Below are 15,530 nucleotides of genomic sequence, written 5' to 3'. Positions count from 1 at the left end.
GTGCCATATGCTCTGGGCACACGTATAGGATCTGGGCTTCTTTCTGATAATTGACATATCGGTTATGTATAGATGATGGATGAGGAGACTCCATTTCATTGTGTGGGATATGAACATTTCTGCCGGCAGCATACGCCGCCATTGCACACCGTGCCCTGGTTATACGGCCGCAGGGACAGCCTCTCTCCATATCACAAGTATGTTGCGCCTCCTTTCACCCATTTTCTAATTCTGATACGAATCACCTAGTAATACATCTAATATGGCGGAACTTTACCTCCAGCAACCAGCGAGAGCGAGGTATAGAGCGGCAGGCGCACTAACCGCTCTATCCCTTTTGTCACCTCTGTGGTGTTTGGCGGGTTGAGAGGAGTTGAAGGTCGGCTCGAGTTTGCCAACCAATATGGCAGATGAGGAAGGAGGGGAAGCGAAAGAAAAGGTGAATTCAGTCATTGATTTCTTCCAGTGAATGGCAGGAAATGTGTACGGGTCCTGGTGGCATATAATATAGTGTGCATGTGCTGCTGAAACCGTCATGTGGGACATGCCTGCAGTGTGTGTGTGTGTGTGTCAGCCGTAGGACGTGCCTGCAGTGTGTGTGTGTCAGCCGTAGGACGTGCCTGCAGTGTGTGTGTGTCAGCCGTAGGACGTGCCTGCAGTGTGTGTGTGTGTGTGTGTGTGTGTGTGTGTGTCAGCCGTAGGACGTGCCTGCAGTGTGTGTGTGTCAGCCGTAGGACGTGCCTGCAGTGTGTGTGTGTGTCAGCCGTAGGACGTGCCTGCAGTGTGTGTGTGTGTCAGCCGTAGGACGTGCCTGCAGTGTGTGTGTGTGTCAGCCGTAGGACGTGCCTGCAGTGTGTGTGTGTGTCAGCCGTAGGACGTGCCTGCAGTGTGTGTGTGTGTCAGCCGTAGGACGTGCCTGCAGTGTGTGTGTGTGTCAGCCGTAGGACGTGCCTGCAGTGTGTGTGTGTGTCAGCCGTAGGACGTGCCTGCAGTGTGTGTGTGTGTCAGCCGTAGGACGTGCCTGCAGTGTGTGTGTGTGTCAGCCGTAGGACGTGCCTGCAGTGTGTGTGTGTGTCAGCCGTAGGACGTGCCTGCAGTGTGTGTGTGTCAGCCGTAGGACGTGCCTGCAGTGTGTGTGTGTGTGTGTCAGCCGTAGGACGTGCCTGCAGTGTGTGTGTGTCAGCCGTAGGACGTGCCTGCAGTGTGTGTGTGTGTGTGTGTGTGTGTGTCAGCCGTAGGACGTGCCTGCAGTGTGTGTGTGTGTCAGCCGTAGGACGTGCCTGCAGTGTGTGTGTGTGTCAGCCGTAGGACGTGCCTGCAGTGTGTGTGTGTGTCAGCCGTAGGACGTGCCTGCAGTGTGTGTGTGTGTCAGCCGTAGGACGTGCCTGCAGTGTGTGTGTGTGTCAGCCGTAGGACGTGCCTGCAGTGTGTGTGTGTGTCAGCCGTAGGACGTGCCTGCAGTGTGTGTGTGTGTCAGCCGTAGGACGTGCCTGCAGTGTGTGTGTGTGTCAGCCGTAGGACGTGCCTGCAGTGTGTGTGTGTGTCAGCCGTAGGACGTGCCTGCAGTGTGTGTGTGTGTCAGCCGTAGGACGTGCCTGCAGTGTGTGTGTGTGTCAGCCGTAGGACGTGCCTGCAGTGTGTGTGTGTGTCAGCCGTAGGACGTGCCTGCAGTGTGTGTGTGTCAGCCGTAGGACGTGCCTGCAGTGTGTGTGTGTCAGCCGTAGGACGTGCCTGCAGTGTGTGTGTGTGTGTGTCAGCCGTAGGACGTGCCTGCAGTGTGTGTGTGTGTGTGTGTGTGTGTGTGTCAGCCGTAGGACGTGCCTGCAGTGTGTGTGTGTCAGCCGTAGGACGTGCCTGCAGTGTGTGTGTGTGTCAGCCGTAGGACGTGCCTGCAGTGTGTGTGTGTGTCAGCCGTAGGACGTGCCTGCAGTGTGTGTGTGTGTCAGCCGTAGGACGTGCCTGCAGTGTGTGTGTGTGTCAGCCGTAGGACGTGCCTGCAGTGTGTGTGTGTGTCAGCCGTAGGACGTGCCTGCAGTGTGTGTGTGTGTCAGCCGTAGGACGTGCCTGCAGTGTGTGTGTGTGTCAGCCGTAGGACGTGCCTGCAGTGTGTGTGTGTGTCAGCCGTAGGACGTGCCTGCAGTGTGTGTGTGTGTCAGCCGTAGGACGTGCCTGCAGTGTGTGTGTGTGTCAGCCGTAGGACGTGCCTGCAGTGTGTGTGTGTGTCAGCCGTAGGACGTGCCTGCAGTGTGTGTGTGTGTCAGCCGTAGGACGTGCCTGCAGTGTGTGTGTGTGTCAGCCGTAGGACGTGCCTGCAGTGTGTGTGTGTGTGTGTCAGCCGTAGGACGTGCCTGCAGTGTGTGTGTGTCAGCCGTAGGACGTGCCTGCAGTGTGTGTGTGTGTGTGTGTCAGCCGTAGGACGTGCCTGCAGTGTGTGTGTGTGTGTGTCAGCCGTAGGACGTGCCTGCAGTGTGTGTGTGTGTGTGTGTGTGTGTGTCAGCCGTAGGACGTGCCTGCAGTGTGTGTCAGCCGTAGGACGTGCCTGCAGTGTGTGTGTGTGTCAGCCGTAGGACGTGCCTGCAGTGTGTGTGTGTGTCAGCCGTAGGACGTGCCTGCAGTGTGTGTGTGTGTGTCAGCCGTAGGACGTGCCTGCAGTGTGTGTGTGTGTGTCAGCCGTAGGACGTGCCTGCAGTGTGTGTGTGTGTGTGTCAGCCGTAGGACGTGCCTGCAGTGTGTGTGTGTCAGCCGTAGGACGTGCCTGCAGTGTGTGTGTGTCAGCCGTAGGACGTGCCTGCAGTGTGTGTGTGTGTGTGTCAGCCGTAGGACGTGCCTGCAGTGTGTGTGTGTGTGTGTCAGCCGTAGGACGTGCCTGCAGTGTGTGTGTGTGTGTGTCAGCCGTAGGACGTGCCTGCAGTGTGTGTGTGTGTGTGTCAGCCGTAGGACGTGCCTGCAGTGTGTGTGTGTGTGTGTCAGCCGTAGGACGTGCCTGCAGTGTGTGTGTGTGTGTCAGCCGTAGGACGTGCCTGCAGTGTGTGTGTGTGTGTGTCAGCCGTAGGACGTGCCTGCAGTGTGTGTGTGTGTGTGTCAGCCGTAGGACGTGCCTGCAGTGTGTGTGTGTGTGTGTCAGCCGTAGGACGTGCCTGCAGTGTGTGTGTGTGTGTGTCAGCCGTAGGACGTGCCTGCAGTGTGTGTGTGTGTGTGTCAGCCGTAGGACGTGCCTGCAGTGTGTGTGTGTGTGTGTCAGCCGTAGGACGTGCCTGCAGTGTGTGTGTGTGTGTGTCAGCCGTAGGACGTGCCTGCAGTGTGTGTGTGTGTGTGTCAGCCGTAGGACGTGCCTGCAGTGTGTGTGTGTGTGTGTCAGCCGTAGGACGTGCCTGCAGTGTGTGTGTGTGTGTGTGTGTGTCAGCCGTAGGACGTGCCTGCAGTGTGTGTGTGTGTGTGTCAGCCGTAGGACGTGCCTGCAGTGTGTGTGTGTGTGTGTGTGTCAGCCGTAGGACGTGCCTGCAGTGTGTGTGTGTGTGTGTGTCAGCCGTAGGACGTGCCTGCAGTGTGTGTGTGTGTGTGTCAGCCGTAGGACGTGCCTGCAGTGTGTGTGTGTGTGTGTGTGTGTGTCAGCCGTAGGACGTGCCTGCAGTGTGTGTGTGTGTGTGTCAGCCGTAGGACGTGCCTGCAGTGTGTGTGTGTGTGTCAGCCGTAGGACGTGCCTGCAGTGTGTGTGTGTGTGTGTCAGCCGTAGGACGTGCCTGCAGTGTGTGTGTGTGTGTGTCAGCCGTAGGACGTGCCTGCAGTGTGTGTGTGTGTGTGTCAGCCGTAGGACGTGCCTGCAGTGTGTGTGTGTGTGTGTCAGCCGTAGGACGTGCCTGCAGTGTGTGTGTGTGTGTGTCAGCCGTAGGACGTGCCTGCAGTGTGTGTGTGTGTGTGTCAGCCGTAGGACGTGCCTGCAGTGTGTGTGTGTGTGTGTCAGCCGTAGGACGTGCCTGCAGTGTGTGTGTGTGTGTGTGTGTGTCAGCCGTAGGACGTGCCTGCAGTGTGTGTGTGTGTGTGTGTGTCAGCCGTAGGACGTGCCTGCAGTGTGTGTGTGTGTGTCAGCCGTAGGACGTGCCTGCAGTGTGTGTGTGTGTGTGTGTGTCAGCCGTAGGACGTGCCTGCAGTGTGTGTGTGTGTGTGTGTGTGTCAGCCGTAGGACGTGCCTGCAGTGTGTGTGTGTGTGTGTCAGCCGTAGGACGTGCCTGCAGTGTGTGTGTGTGTGTGTGTGTGTCAGCCGTAGGACGTGCCTGCAGTGTGTGTGTGTGTGTGTGTGTGTCAGCCGTAGGACGTGCCTGCAGTGTGTGTGTGTGTCAGCCGTAGGACGTGCCTGCAGTGTGTGTGTGTGTCAGCCGTAGGACGTGCCTGCAGTGTGTGTGTGTGTGTGTGTGTCAGCCGTAGGACGTGCCTGCAGTGTGTGTGTGTGTGTGTGTGTCAGCCGTAGGACGTGCCTGCAGTGTGTGTGTGTGTGTGTGTGTGTGTCAGCCGTAGGACGTGCCTGCAGTGTGTGTGTGTGTCAGCCGCAGGACGTGCCTGCAGTGTGTGTGTGTGTGTCAGCCGCAGGACGTGCCTGCAGTGTGTGTGTGTGTGTCAGCCGCAGGACGTGCCTGCAGTGTGTGTGTGTGTGTCAGCCGCAGGACGTGCCTGCAGTGTGTGTGTGTGTCAGCCGCAGGACGTGCCTGCAGTGTGTGTGTGTGTCAGCCGCAGGACGTGCCTGCAGTGTGTGTGTGTGTCAGCCGCAGGACGTGCCTGCAGTGTGTGTGTGTGTCAGCCGCAGGACGTGCCTGCAGTGTGTGTGTGTGTCAGCCGTAGGACGTGCCTGCAGTGTGTGTGTGTGTGTGTGTGTCAGCCGTAGGACGTGCCTGCAGTGTGTGTGTGTGTGTGTGTGTGTGTGTCAGCCGTAGGACGTGCCTGCAGTGTGTGTGTGTGTGTGTGTCAGCCGTAGGACGTGCCTGCAGTGTGTGTGTGTGTGTGTCAGCCGTAGGACGTGCCTGCAGTGTGTGTGTGTGTCAGCCGTAGGACGTGCCTGCAGTGTGTGTGTGTGTCAGCCGTAGGACGTGCCTGCAGTGTGTGTGTGTGTGTCAGCCGTTGGGACCTATTGACTACAAATCTATATAAAATAATAAAGGTTTTTCCATCGGCATCGTGTGCCCATGATGGTTCAGCAGTGCACACCAGATGCGTTGGAGGAAGGACACACTGCTCCAGATACACATTGCTTTGAGATTGTCCTCCGGTAGCAATAATAATAACAAAAATGTACTTCCTGAAATTTTTATGTTTTCCAGGACAGCTTTCCACCCCTAAGATCCAGTTCACATCTCCTCCTGGGCTTTCTCCTGGGCCCTCCGATTAACCCCCTACCAGGCCCTTTTTTGTTTTTGCATTTCCATTTTTCAGTCTCCACCTAAAAAATCCATATCTTTTTTTATTTTTCCATGTAAAAAGCTGTGTGGGGCTTATTTTCTGCGTACATTTCTGCAAATTGCACTTCATAGGGATGTTATTTAATTTTCCATGCCGTCTACTGTGAAGGGGGGAAAAAATTCAAAATGCTATGAAATTGACGAAAAAAACTGCATTTGCACCATTTTCTTGTGGCCGTTCTTTTGCGACTTTTGTTGATGTTTTCAATACTACCATTTTAAGAATTGCACAGCCTTTTGATCACTTCTCATAAATTTTTTTTAAATATTTTTCTAAATGGCATTCTCGAGTTAGGGTGCAATTTTCCATTTTGGGGTTAAACACTGGGAAAACCATTATTATATTCAGATAATAGTAGCCCTCTCCAAACATTGCCAGGCGAAATATGATGTACTATTGCATCTCACGTCGTTTAAGGGGTTAATGAGAGTATAAAGGAAACTTAAGACTTTAATAGACTTTCCATTACCTATCCAATATTAATGGCGTAAAAAAAATTAGGGCTCGTGCAGTATTTTATTTGTTATTGAAGGGGTTTGGCTGTGAAAGAGAGGTCATTTTAACCCCTTACTTTACAATTGTATTTCTGTTTTAGCTCCTATCACTTAAGCCCCTTCCACACAGTTAGCAGATGTGAAGAACAGTGAAGAATAGAATAAAAACATTGAACACAGTGAACACAGGATCATTTAAGAGAAAAACACAGTGCAGAACACAGTGCAGAATAGATTACAGATGTTCGGCACATCTGCTTGTCGGGAGATACGCGTGGAACGTGGAACGTGCGCCCAAAATAGCATGTGAAGAACAATATATATGTGTGAAGAACACATTGCAGATGTATTTAAACATCTGCAATGTGTTCTTCACACACATATATATTGTTCTTCACATGCTATTTTGGGCGCACCGTTCCGTGCGCATCTCCCGACAAGTAAGCAGATGTGCCGAACATCTGTAATCTATTCTGCACTGTGTTCTGCACTGTGTTTTTCTCTTAAATGATCCTGTGGTCACTGTGTTCAATGTTTTTATTCTATTCTTCACTGTTCTTCACATCTGCTAACTTGTCGGGAGATAATATACGCGCGGAACAGTGAAGAATAGATCGCAGATGTTTGCAATTTATCAGAAGACATTATTTTTCAATTAAATAACACATTTTAATCCCAAACCATGGTTCCTTTGAAAAATGCTCGAGTCTCCCATTGAATCGCGCGTGAAAAAACGCGCCGAAAACGCAAAAAAAAAAGCTAACAACACGCGCGTGAAAAACGCAAAAACGCTAATTACTCCAAGGAAAAATGGAACAAAAACGCAGGCAAAAACGTCAGTTTTTCACGCATTGCACCCTGACGTGAAATGCAACGCTAGTGTGGAAGGGGCCTTAGTAATCACTCTAAGCAGCCAGTTCATGATTGCTCTGTGCTGTGGGATAGTGTGCTGGCAATGTGGTTAGATAATCAGGCTACAGGTATATATACACTTTCATTTATCTTCTGAGCATTGTACTAGTATCTGACACAGAAAGAGATGAGACAGATATGAGATTCATACGTGGTTCAATAAGTACCCATGTTTGATGACAGAGGGAATTTGGTGTCATCATGTGCTGCCAACTATCAAACGATGGCAAAACAAATTGCAGACCGATAGGTTAGTTTGGATTTGGCAGCCATTTGAGTAAGACGTGTTTCGTGATATTCCCTAAAATGGAAAAAGAGCAGCATCGTTCGGTAATTTGCTTTTTGTTTTTGAATGGGGAAAAAATGTGAGGTAAAAGCAAAATTGGATGCTGTTTATGGGGACACTTCACCATCTATGACCATAGTTAAATATTGGTTCAACGAATTTAAACGTGGGTGAACATCTGTTTTTAATGAGGAGTGACAAGGACCCCTGGCAGATGTGGTTACCGAGGAAATTATTCAAAAAGTCCACGACATGATACTCACTGATCGAACGAAAGTGTGCGAAGTAGGAGAGGCCGTAGGTGTGTCGACCGGAATGGCAATTTAATATTTTACATGATAAATTGGTGGCCACATTTGTCTAAAAAGAAGTTGCTGTTTCACCACGATAACACACCTGCACATTCATCCGAGTTGTCGCCACCAAAGTGCATGAATTGCGTTATGAATTGCTGCCGCACTCCCCGTATTCAAATTTAGCTCAAACGAGGAAGTCATCGCTGAGACAGAGACGTATTGTGGAGAGTTCGACAAATCCTATTTTTTGGAGGGGTTAAAAAATGGCAGGAACGTTGGGAGAAGTGTATCTTTCTAAAAGGGGAATATGTTGGGAAAAAAAAAAACTTCATTGAACCCCCTACGTGTTACACACACTATCCTGCTCCCTCCCCCTTCCCTTTTAGATAAAGAACTTATCTGCCTCTATCTTGTAGCTCACAATGTGATGTGTTGTTTGCCAGCAGGAAGTCAGTGAGTATTAGCTCATCCTCAAATGCAGGGGGTGGGGGCTAGAGGCAGAGATCAGAGAAGAGTTCAGCTCCACAGACAGAAAAGCAAGATGGCTGCCAAGCTAAAGTCAGAAGATCCAGGGTCGGAAACCAGGGGCAACAGAAATTGTGTACAGCAGGACTGATAGAGACGGGTTGGAATTATATCTGTGAAATGCTGCATTTTTGTTAATAATAGTGAACTAAAGAATGTGTTATTTTGTTACCATTTTACTCGTGGTAGACTGTCACCAACTCAATGTTCGGTTTAATGGCAGCATTTTTCCCATCTTCAGCAAGCTGCACTGAATAAATAAATTTTAAAAAATATGCATATGAACCTCTGCAAGTCGACCCCCTCCTGGCTCATGTTCATCAAAACAAAACTTTTCTGTCCGGCTGTCTGCAAATCCTGTGCATGTGTGAGAGCTTCTACCTTGCACAGCCAAATGTTTCAAGTGCAACAGCGCAAAGAATGGAACCGCAATGCATTTGTGAGATTTGCAGACAGCTGGATGACGTCACCGGCTGTCTGCAGCACTTGCAGCTGGCCAGAAAAATGTATTTTGATGAACATATTTTATCAGACAGAGCCAGGAGGCGGTTAACTGGCATAGGCCTGAGCGACTATGCCTCATTGCCATATTTTTAAAATCGTATTTATTTGGTGTAGTGGAGCTTGCTGAAGATGGGGAAAAGCACTGCCATTAAACCCCTAAGGTAACGAGCATGGAGTTGGTGACTGTCTACCACTAGTAAAATGGTGGTAGATGTCCTTTAACCTGCTTCTTATGCTATTATCCTGAGAAGGAATATCCAAATTGTTATTGCTATCTGAGGAGTCCATGCAATTAAAATTTCTGAAAATACATTTTGTTATGGTTGGCACATAGATGAATGTACAGATATCGCACAGGAGTATGACTTTAAACGGAACAATCGGTTAATCCTTTGTTACTTACGGTTTTGTCATCTTAGTCCTTTAAGTTGCTATGGATCCTGGATGTGCAGAAGACTCCTTGTGCGCGAGAATCTGTGCTCTTCGGATCAGTTGGCTCCCTGGTTATTGGTGTTGGAAATTTTCTAGCAACAAGTAAGTCACGTCATAGTTTCTCTGGTAAAATGTTTGCCGGGGAATCCCATCCTCTTGATGGCAGCCCCGAGGAAGGAGGAGCCACCTCCGAAACGTCGCTGTTCACACCTATTCTCTCTGTGTAACCTCATGGACTGCAGGACGCTATGCTCTTAATATGTTACCATGTGCATTTCAAGTTACAGAAATGTGGTAATGTTTGAATTCCTTGTTTTATAGAGATTTGAAAATAAATTTGAAGAATTTGTAAGAAAATACGGCTTGCAGAGGATTTTTTTTTTTTTTTGTGTAGTTGGTGGTGTAGTGGTGAAGATTGCGGGATTCTTCTTGTTTGCATTGCCGAAATTAGTATAGTGTCCATAGAGGTCTCCATTTGCTGGTTTTGTGAAGCCTCAAGTGCCTCGGGGCAGCCCGATGTCAGCATGCCAGACAGTTTACACTGCTCTACAATACATTGAACCAGCGAAATTCTAGCTGGTACAATGTGACAATGCAAATCTGCTCTGGATGGCGCTCCTTCCATTCTATGCCTGGCCATGTCCCCAAACAGCAGGTTACCCCCGTATATGGGGTATCGGTAAACCCGGGAGAAATTGGGTGACAAATTTTGTTGAGATTTGTCATTTAATCCATTGTGAATGTTTAATTTTCTGCCCAAAATGAATGTATTGTCCAAAAGTATTACAATTTGTAGACCGCACCTCCATTCTGTTTTAACCCCTATAAAACACCTTAAGGGTTAACAAACTTCTCAAAGGTTCTTTTTAATACATTGAGGGGTGTTGTTTTCACAATGGGGTAAATTACCAGTCTTAGTATTATTTCAGCCTCTCACAGTCAATTGAAATTGAGCAGGTCCCTCTATATACAGGTTTTGATGATTTTCCAAAAAATTTGAAAAAATGTCACCCAAATTCTAAGTCTCATTACATTCTAGTAAAATTATGTGGAATCTTAAAAACCATGCCAACATAAAATAGACATTCTGGAAATGTAAGCTATTACAATGTGTCAAGAAAACAGTAGTCAAAAGCCCTGGATATCTTGTATCGTTCCAAAGCTATAACCACTTTTAGTGACACAGGGCAGAATTAAAAAATGGGGCCGTGTCAATGGCCAAGTTGTAAAGGGGCTAATATGAGCCATCAGGTGCCTACTACAAGCTTAAAAATTATACAGCCCTCAAGGGGTTAAAACAGAATGATATACAGGCGGTCCCCTACTTAAGGACACCCGACTTACAGACAACCCATAGTTACAGACGGACCCCTCTGCCCACTGTGACCTCTGGTGAAGCTCTCTTGATGCTTTACTATAGTCCCAGACTGCAATGATCAGCTGTAAGATGTCTGTAATGAAGCTTTATTGATAATTCTCGGTCCAATTGCACCAAAAATTTTGAAACTCCAATTGTCACTGGGGCAAAAGGAAAAAAATTGCCTAGAACTTCCATTATAAAATATACAGTTTCGACTTACATACAAATTCAACTTAAGAACAAACCTCCAGACCCTATCTTGTATGTAACCCGGGGACTGCCTGTATACACAGATGCATTTATCAACAGGATGGTAATAAACAGACTAAAACTTTAGTTATTGGTTGTTTTCTACATTACATACATATTGTGGCCCAATCCACTGTATCATCACAGGATTATCTATAGCATCTACCACTGGGAGAATCTCCTCCTCCTCTTTGGAGACATCGGAACTGCATCTGAAAAACTGAGCGCAGTGTCAGAGCTGAACTTGTTTCCTTCCTCCCTGCAGGCAGAGTGAAACGTTCTTGTGACTTGGCTGCTGGTGGATTCATCCTCAGTACCTTGGCCTCTTGGTAAGTTGTTCCATGTATTATGGGCAGAGGGCAGGATCAGGATAACCCTATGAATTAATATATGTGAATTGCAGTTGTACAGTATATTCCTACTGTACCAGTAGGGGATGTAAATATTGATTACATTTCAGTGTACCGTGTGATTGACCATGTTTTTTAATTTAAGGTTTTACTGTAGATACAATTATGCAAAACTGCGGATACAGCAAAGAATAGTACAAGAAGGGATTAAAAATAAGGTGATCTATGAAGGCAGCAGTATTGATCCAGCCGTAAGCGACAGCCGCAACAGCAAATCCTAAGCAATGGACTGGACAGCACAGAGATGGTTCTCCCCAAACTAAGAGCAGGCAATGAGCAGCAGAATTGTTGCAGGTGATGGGACTGTCACAAAACATTTCTACGTATTTGTCGCATTACAGTGGCTTTTACTACATTAAATCAATAGCAGATTCTACATTGACCCAGTTTTTTATTCTAGGAAAGAACTTATGGCCTCTCTTCTTACCTGTTGTAATGTGTAACTTGCCAATAATAAAACCTCTTAGGTGTCTTTTGTTTTGTACAGTATAGTTCTGTGATGCTTTGTTCTTTCTATATACATATATATATATATATATATATATATATATATATAATTAGTATAGAAGTGGGCTCCAGGCCCGCATCCACTGAAATGCCTTTCCTAACGCTTTGTGTACAGATGTTAGATTTCACCACATACTTTATAATATTATATACAGTTCAGTACAGGAAGAGGTTAATTTAACTACTTTTGGTAGAAGTGTGTCCTGTACATGCTGGAACTATGGAAATTTGCATCCATGAATTGTCCAATAAATGTTCTGCTTTATTTAGAATTGGTATTTACCCCCTTAAGGACACAACTAGCACATTGTAAAATCTTCAGAAGTGACAAGTCGTTGGGTCTTCTAAAGACCCCAGACTGTCAGTGTTGTGGATTGGCACTCCCCATTGATGACCTGGGATGTCCCGGGAATTCACAGCCTAGATGTAGGCGTACAACTTTGCCAGCAGCATGTAAAGGGCTAACACAGGTGTTATTGGTAGGTGTTTGCTGCAATATGCCTGTCTGAAGAAGGCTCAGCCCGGGAGCCCTCGTCATACACTACTTGCAGCACCAAGTCCTCGTGGCGCAAGGGGTGAAATAGTACTCTTCACAAAATGCTGTTCACATTTAGACAACATGAGACAAAGACAACTCCTAACAATTGATCAAGGCGTCAAGCAGGACGTTTTAGATAGAAGTTGCCACTGAGCTACGAGGGTCACATTGTCATTGGCAGGATGCAACAGACTGGAAGTCACAGAAAGAAGTGGACATCCTTTAGCCATCTTGCCACAAGTGGCATCATCTTGCACTAGGGATTAGTTGGCGGCTGTGCTTTTTCTGGATGCGCATTGAGTGAAAATTATGGCTGTTGATGATATCACCAGGATTTTTTTTTTTTTAATTCCTGTTTTCACCTGTTTTAGACTTAAGGACATCTACCACCAGGCTGAAGCATTTTAAAACCAAGCACACAGGTGTGTGTCCCCTCTGGCAGGATCTGCTCTTGTTTTACCTTCTTATGGCCGTTTATTTTTTACTTATGCAAATGAGCACATTAAAATCTATGGAGCCTCTCAGGCTTATCTGCATAATTTTAAAAACCAATTTTTTGTACAAACCAGGGAATAAGAAACTAAAAGAAAAGCGGATTCTGCCAGAGGGGGAAACCACCAGTGCTTAGTGTACAATCCTTCATCCTGGTGCTAGATGTCCTTTTAACTCTGGACTGGTCTGTACACGGACACTTGAAATCCATGGCCTAGACATGCCCCCAATTTTTTTGTCTACTGGACTTCATACAAATGGCCGCATATACAATGAAGGTTAAGTTTTCTATCCATAGGAATCATCATTTTTCCATTCAGAGGCCAAAAGTTAGTTAAAAGAAAATTGTGTTCCCTTAGTGCTGGATATGACAAGATCAGCAATATGTATCCGCATTGGTGGTGTTGCAATGTGGGCAGGCGTATCTCCAAAGGTCACACTAACATTTTTCCAGAAGGGTAAGAATACACCTTTCACCATTTTTAAGGAATATTTTTTAAACAAGGAGTATGAAATTATCAGTAATACATACAGTATAAATAACTTCTAGGCATATACAGTGTTACCAGGTGCTGCAGTCCTCTCTGTGTTCATCCATTTGGGTTGAAATTTGTGTTTTAACCTTTTTTTAATTGTTTTTAACAATCGTTTGTCCAATGTATTTTGATTACAAATAAAGGTATTATCTTATGCTTTGACACGTCTGTTGTATTTCTGTATTAAATTGTTGCCATGTGTTAAGCATACGAAAATATATTATTTTTTTGATTGGGTAGCGTGGTCCCTCTTCAATGTTCAATCCTGGATATATGGTCACAGCACTGTACTACAACTCCTATCATGGATATATGGGAACAACAGTACTATTACACCTATTCTGTATATATGAGCACAACACAGCACTATTACACCTATCCTGTATATATAGGCACAGCACAGTAAAACTACTTCTATCCTGTATATATGGGCACATCACTGTACTATAACTCCTATCATGGATATATGGGAACAACACAGTACTATTACACCTATCCTGTATATATAGGCACAGCACAGTAAAACTACTCCTATCCTGTATATATGGGCACATCACTGTACTATAACTCCTATCATGGATATATGGGAACAACACAGTACTACAACTACTATCATGGATATATGGGAACAACAGTACTATTACACCTATCCTGTATATATTGTCACAGAACAGTACTACTCATTCTTTCCTGCATATATAGGCATTCATAATTCCTATCATGCATGTAATGTATGGGTACAGCACAGTGCTCCTATTTTATTCATGTAGATGTGGGCACTGCACAGTACAACTATTCTAACTCTGAACGTATGGACACAGTGGGTGTCTGACACATGCCATCAATCCGTTGTCTGATGGCGCTGGACCCAAATCGTAAAAAGCTCTGTAAGCAGATGGCTCCATCCACTCTATGGTGGCCATGTTTGGATACTGCAGTTCAGCTCCCTTTTATGTTCGGGACCTGAGCTTCAGCCACAAAATGGACATACACTGCTTTCTAGATGATGTCTAAGCATCAGAACCACACAAATATAATCTAACTGGTGTACCATAAATGGTAGCCCAAAAGTCACACTTTTCTATCACTAGCTATGGTTTTATTAATGTTTTCATTTGTTTATTTTTTTTTTAAAGTTTATGCCAAGTTCTGGCACAGTCGACTTCTTCTCTCAGCTTTGTCAAATATATTTTTCAATATGTTTCAAGTTCCACCTTGAAGAGACTACAGATCCATTTTATACATAATATATAAGAATAGACTTTAGGAGCTGTGTTCAGTATTATATATCAGACTTTGAAGCCACGTGCTGCACTGTATATATAAGAATATGGCGCCCCATTTATTATATACCGTATCAACACGCATAATGGCCCACATTTACTAAGGTCCTTTTGCCAGTTTTCTGTTAGACTTTGCCGGACTGCAGTACACTGAATTGTACAAGCCCATACTATTTGAATGGCTTCATATATCTAGTCAATGTCCCTCTGCATGAGCAGAAGCCTAATTCCATCTTCATGGATGATCGTGCACTAGCTTATTCAGGTCTCGCTAATAGGGAACATCGCTTTCTCCATACCTGAATCCCATTTAAAACCTTTTGGATTTGCTGAGTCACCGGCTCATAGCTCTACCCCAAACCTTCACTGACACAAGAACTGCCCTTAAAGAAGAGTGGGATACCATGGAGCAGCAAACAATAAGTTGACTTCAGAACAGCAGAAGTCGTTGTCAAGCTGTAATTGAAAAGTTAGACATTGAGGGAGATGTATTAAAGGGAACCTTTCAGCAGGGACCTCATTTTCACTAAAGACAGGTTGCAGGACCCTATTACAGCTGCAATGCAAATATGTCTTTATGCCTTTTAAGTGCATTTGTGGGCAGGAGTTGTACAGAGAATTCCATCAGGGTGCAAGGTAAGTTAAAACACAATTATATTGTAACCCAAATGCACAGTAAAGGCAGGAAAACATCTTTGCAATCCAGCTGTAATGGGCTTCTGAAAACCTGTCTTTAGTGAAAATGAGGACCTTGGTGACCGGTTCCCTTGAACCCGTTCGAGACCTATTTTGGCCTCTAGGACGCGGCTCCATTTTTCAAATCTGCCCAGTGTAACTATAAGTAGTTATAGCTTTGGATGGTATCCAGAGGATTTTGAGATTGTTTTTCGAGACACATTGCTCTTCAAATAGGTTTAAAAGTTTGGATGATATCTTATGTGTACCATTACGAATAAAAAAACCAAATTTGGAAAAATTCTTTATTTTCAAAGTTCTAAATTCTCTACTTTTGGTGCAGATAGTCATAGCACCCAATCTTACATATCCTAAATGTCTGCTTTATGTTGGGATGATTTTTTAAGATTCCACATATTTTACTAGAATGTTATAAAGCTCAGAATTTGGGTGACATTTTTAAAATTTTTTGGAAAATCCGCAAAACCCGTATTTAGATGGACCTGCTCAACTTCTAATTGACACTGAGAGGCCTAACTAATAGCTAGACTCTTAAATGGAATAAATGAATAAAGGCTCCACA

The 15,530-nt window shown here is 45.8% G+C and overlaps 1 protein-coding gene across 1 annotated transcript; it reads left to right on the top strand.

Moving 5' to 3' along the window:
* Positions 1-280: 280 nt before the first annotated feature.
* COX20 (cytochrome c oxidase assembly factor COX20) lies at positions 281-13,151 on the top strand. The gene is made up of 4 exons (XM_072141202.1): positions 281-439; positions 8,885-8,999; positions 10,772-10,835; positions 11,002-13,151. The coding sequence occupies exons 1-4, from the start codon at positions 404-406 to the stop codon at positions 11,135-11,137; spliced, it is 351 nt and encodes a 116-aa protein (XP_071997303.1). The 5' UTR covers positions 281-403; the 3' UTR covers positions 11,138-13,151.
* Positions 13,152-15,530: the final 2,379 nt, after the last annotated feature.

Source organism: Engystomops pustulosus, chromosome 3, assembly GCF_040894005.1.
Source record: "Engystomops pustulosus chromosome 3, aEngPut4.maternal, whole genome shotgun sequence".
Taxonomy (NCBI): domain Eukaryota; kingdom Metazoa; phylum Chordata; class Amphibia; order Anura; family Leptodactylidae; genus Engystomops; species Engystomops pustulosus.
The sequence above is the reverse complement of the archived record's forward strand: the minus strand, read 5'-3'. Positions and strand labels throughout refer to the sequence as shown.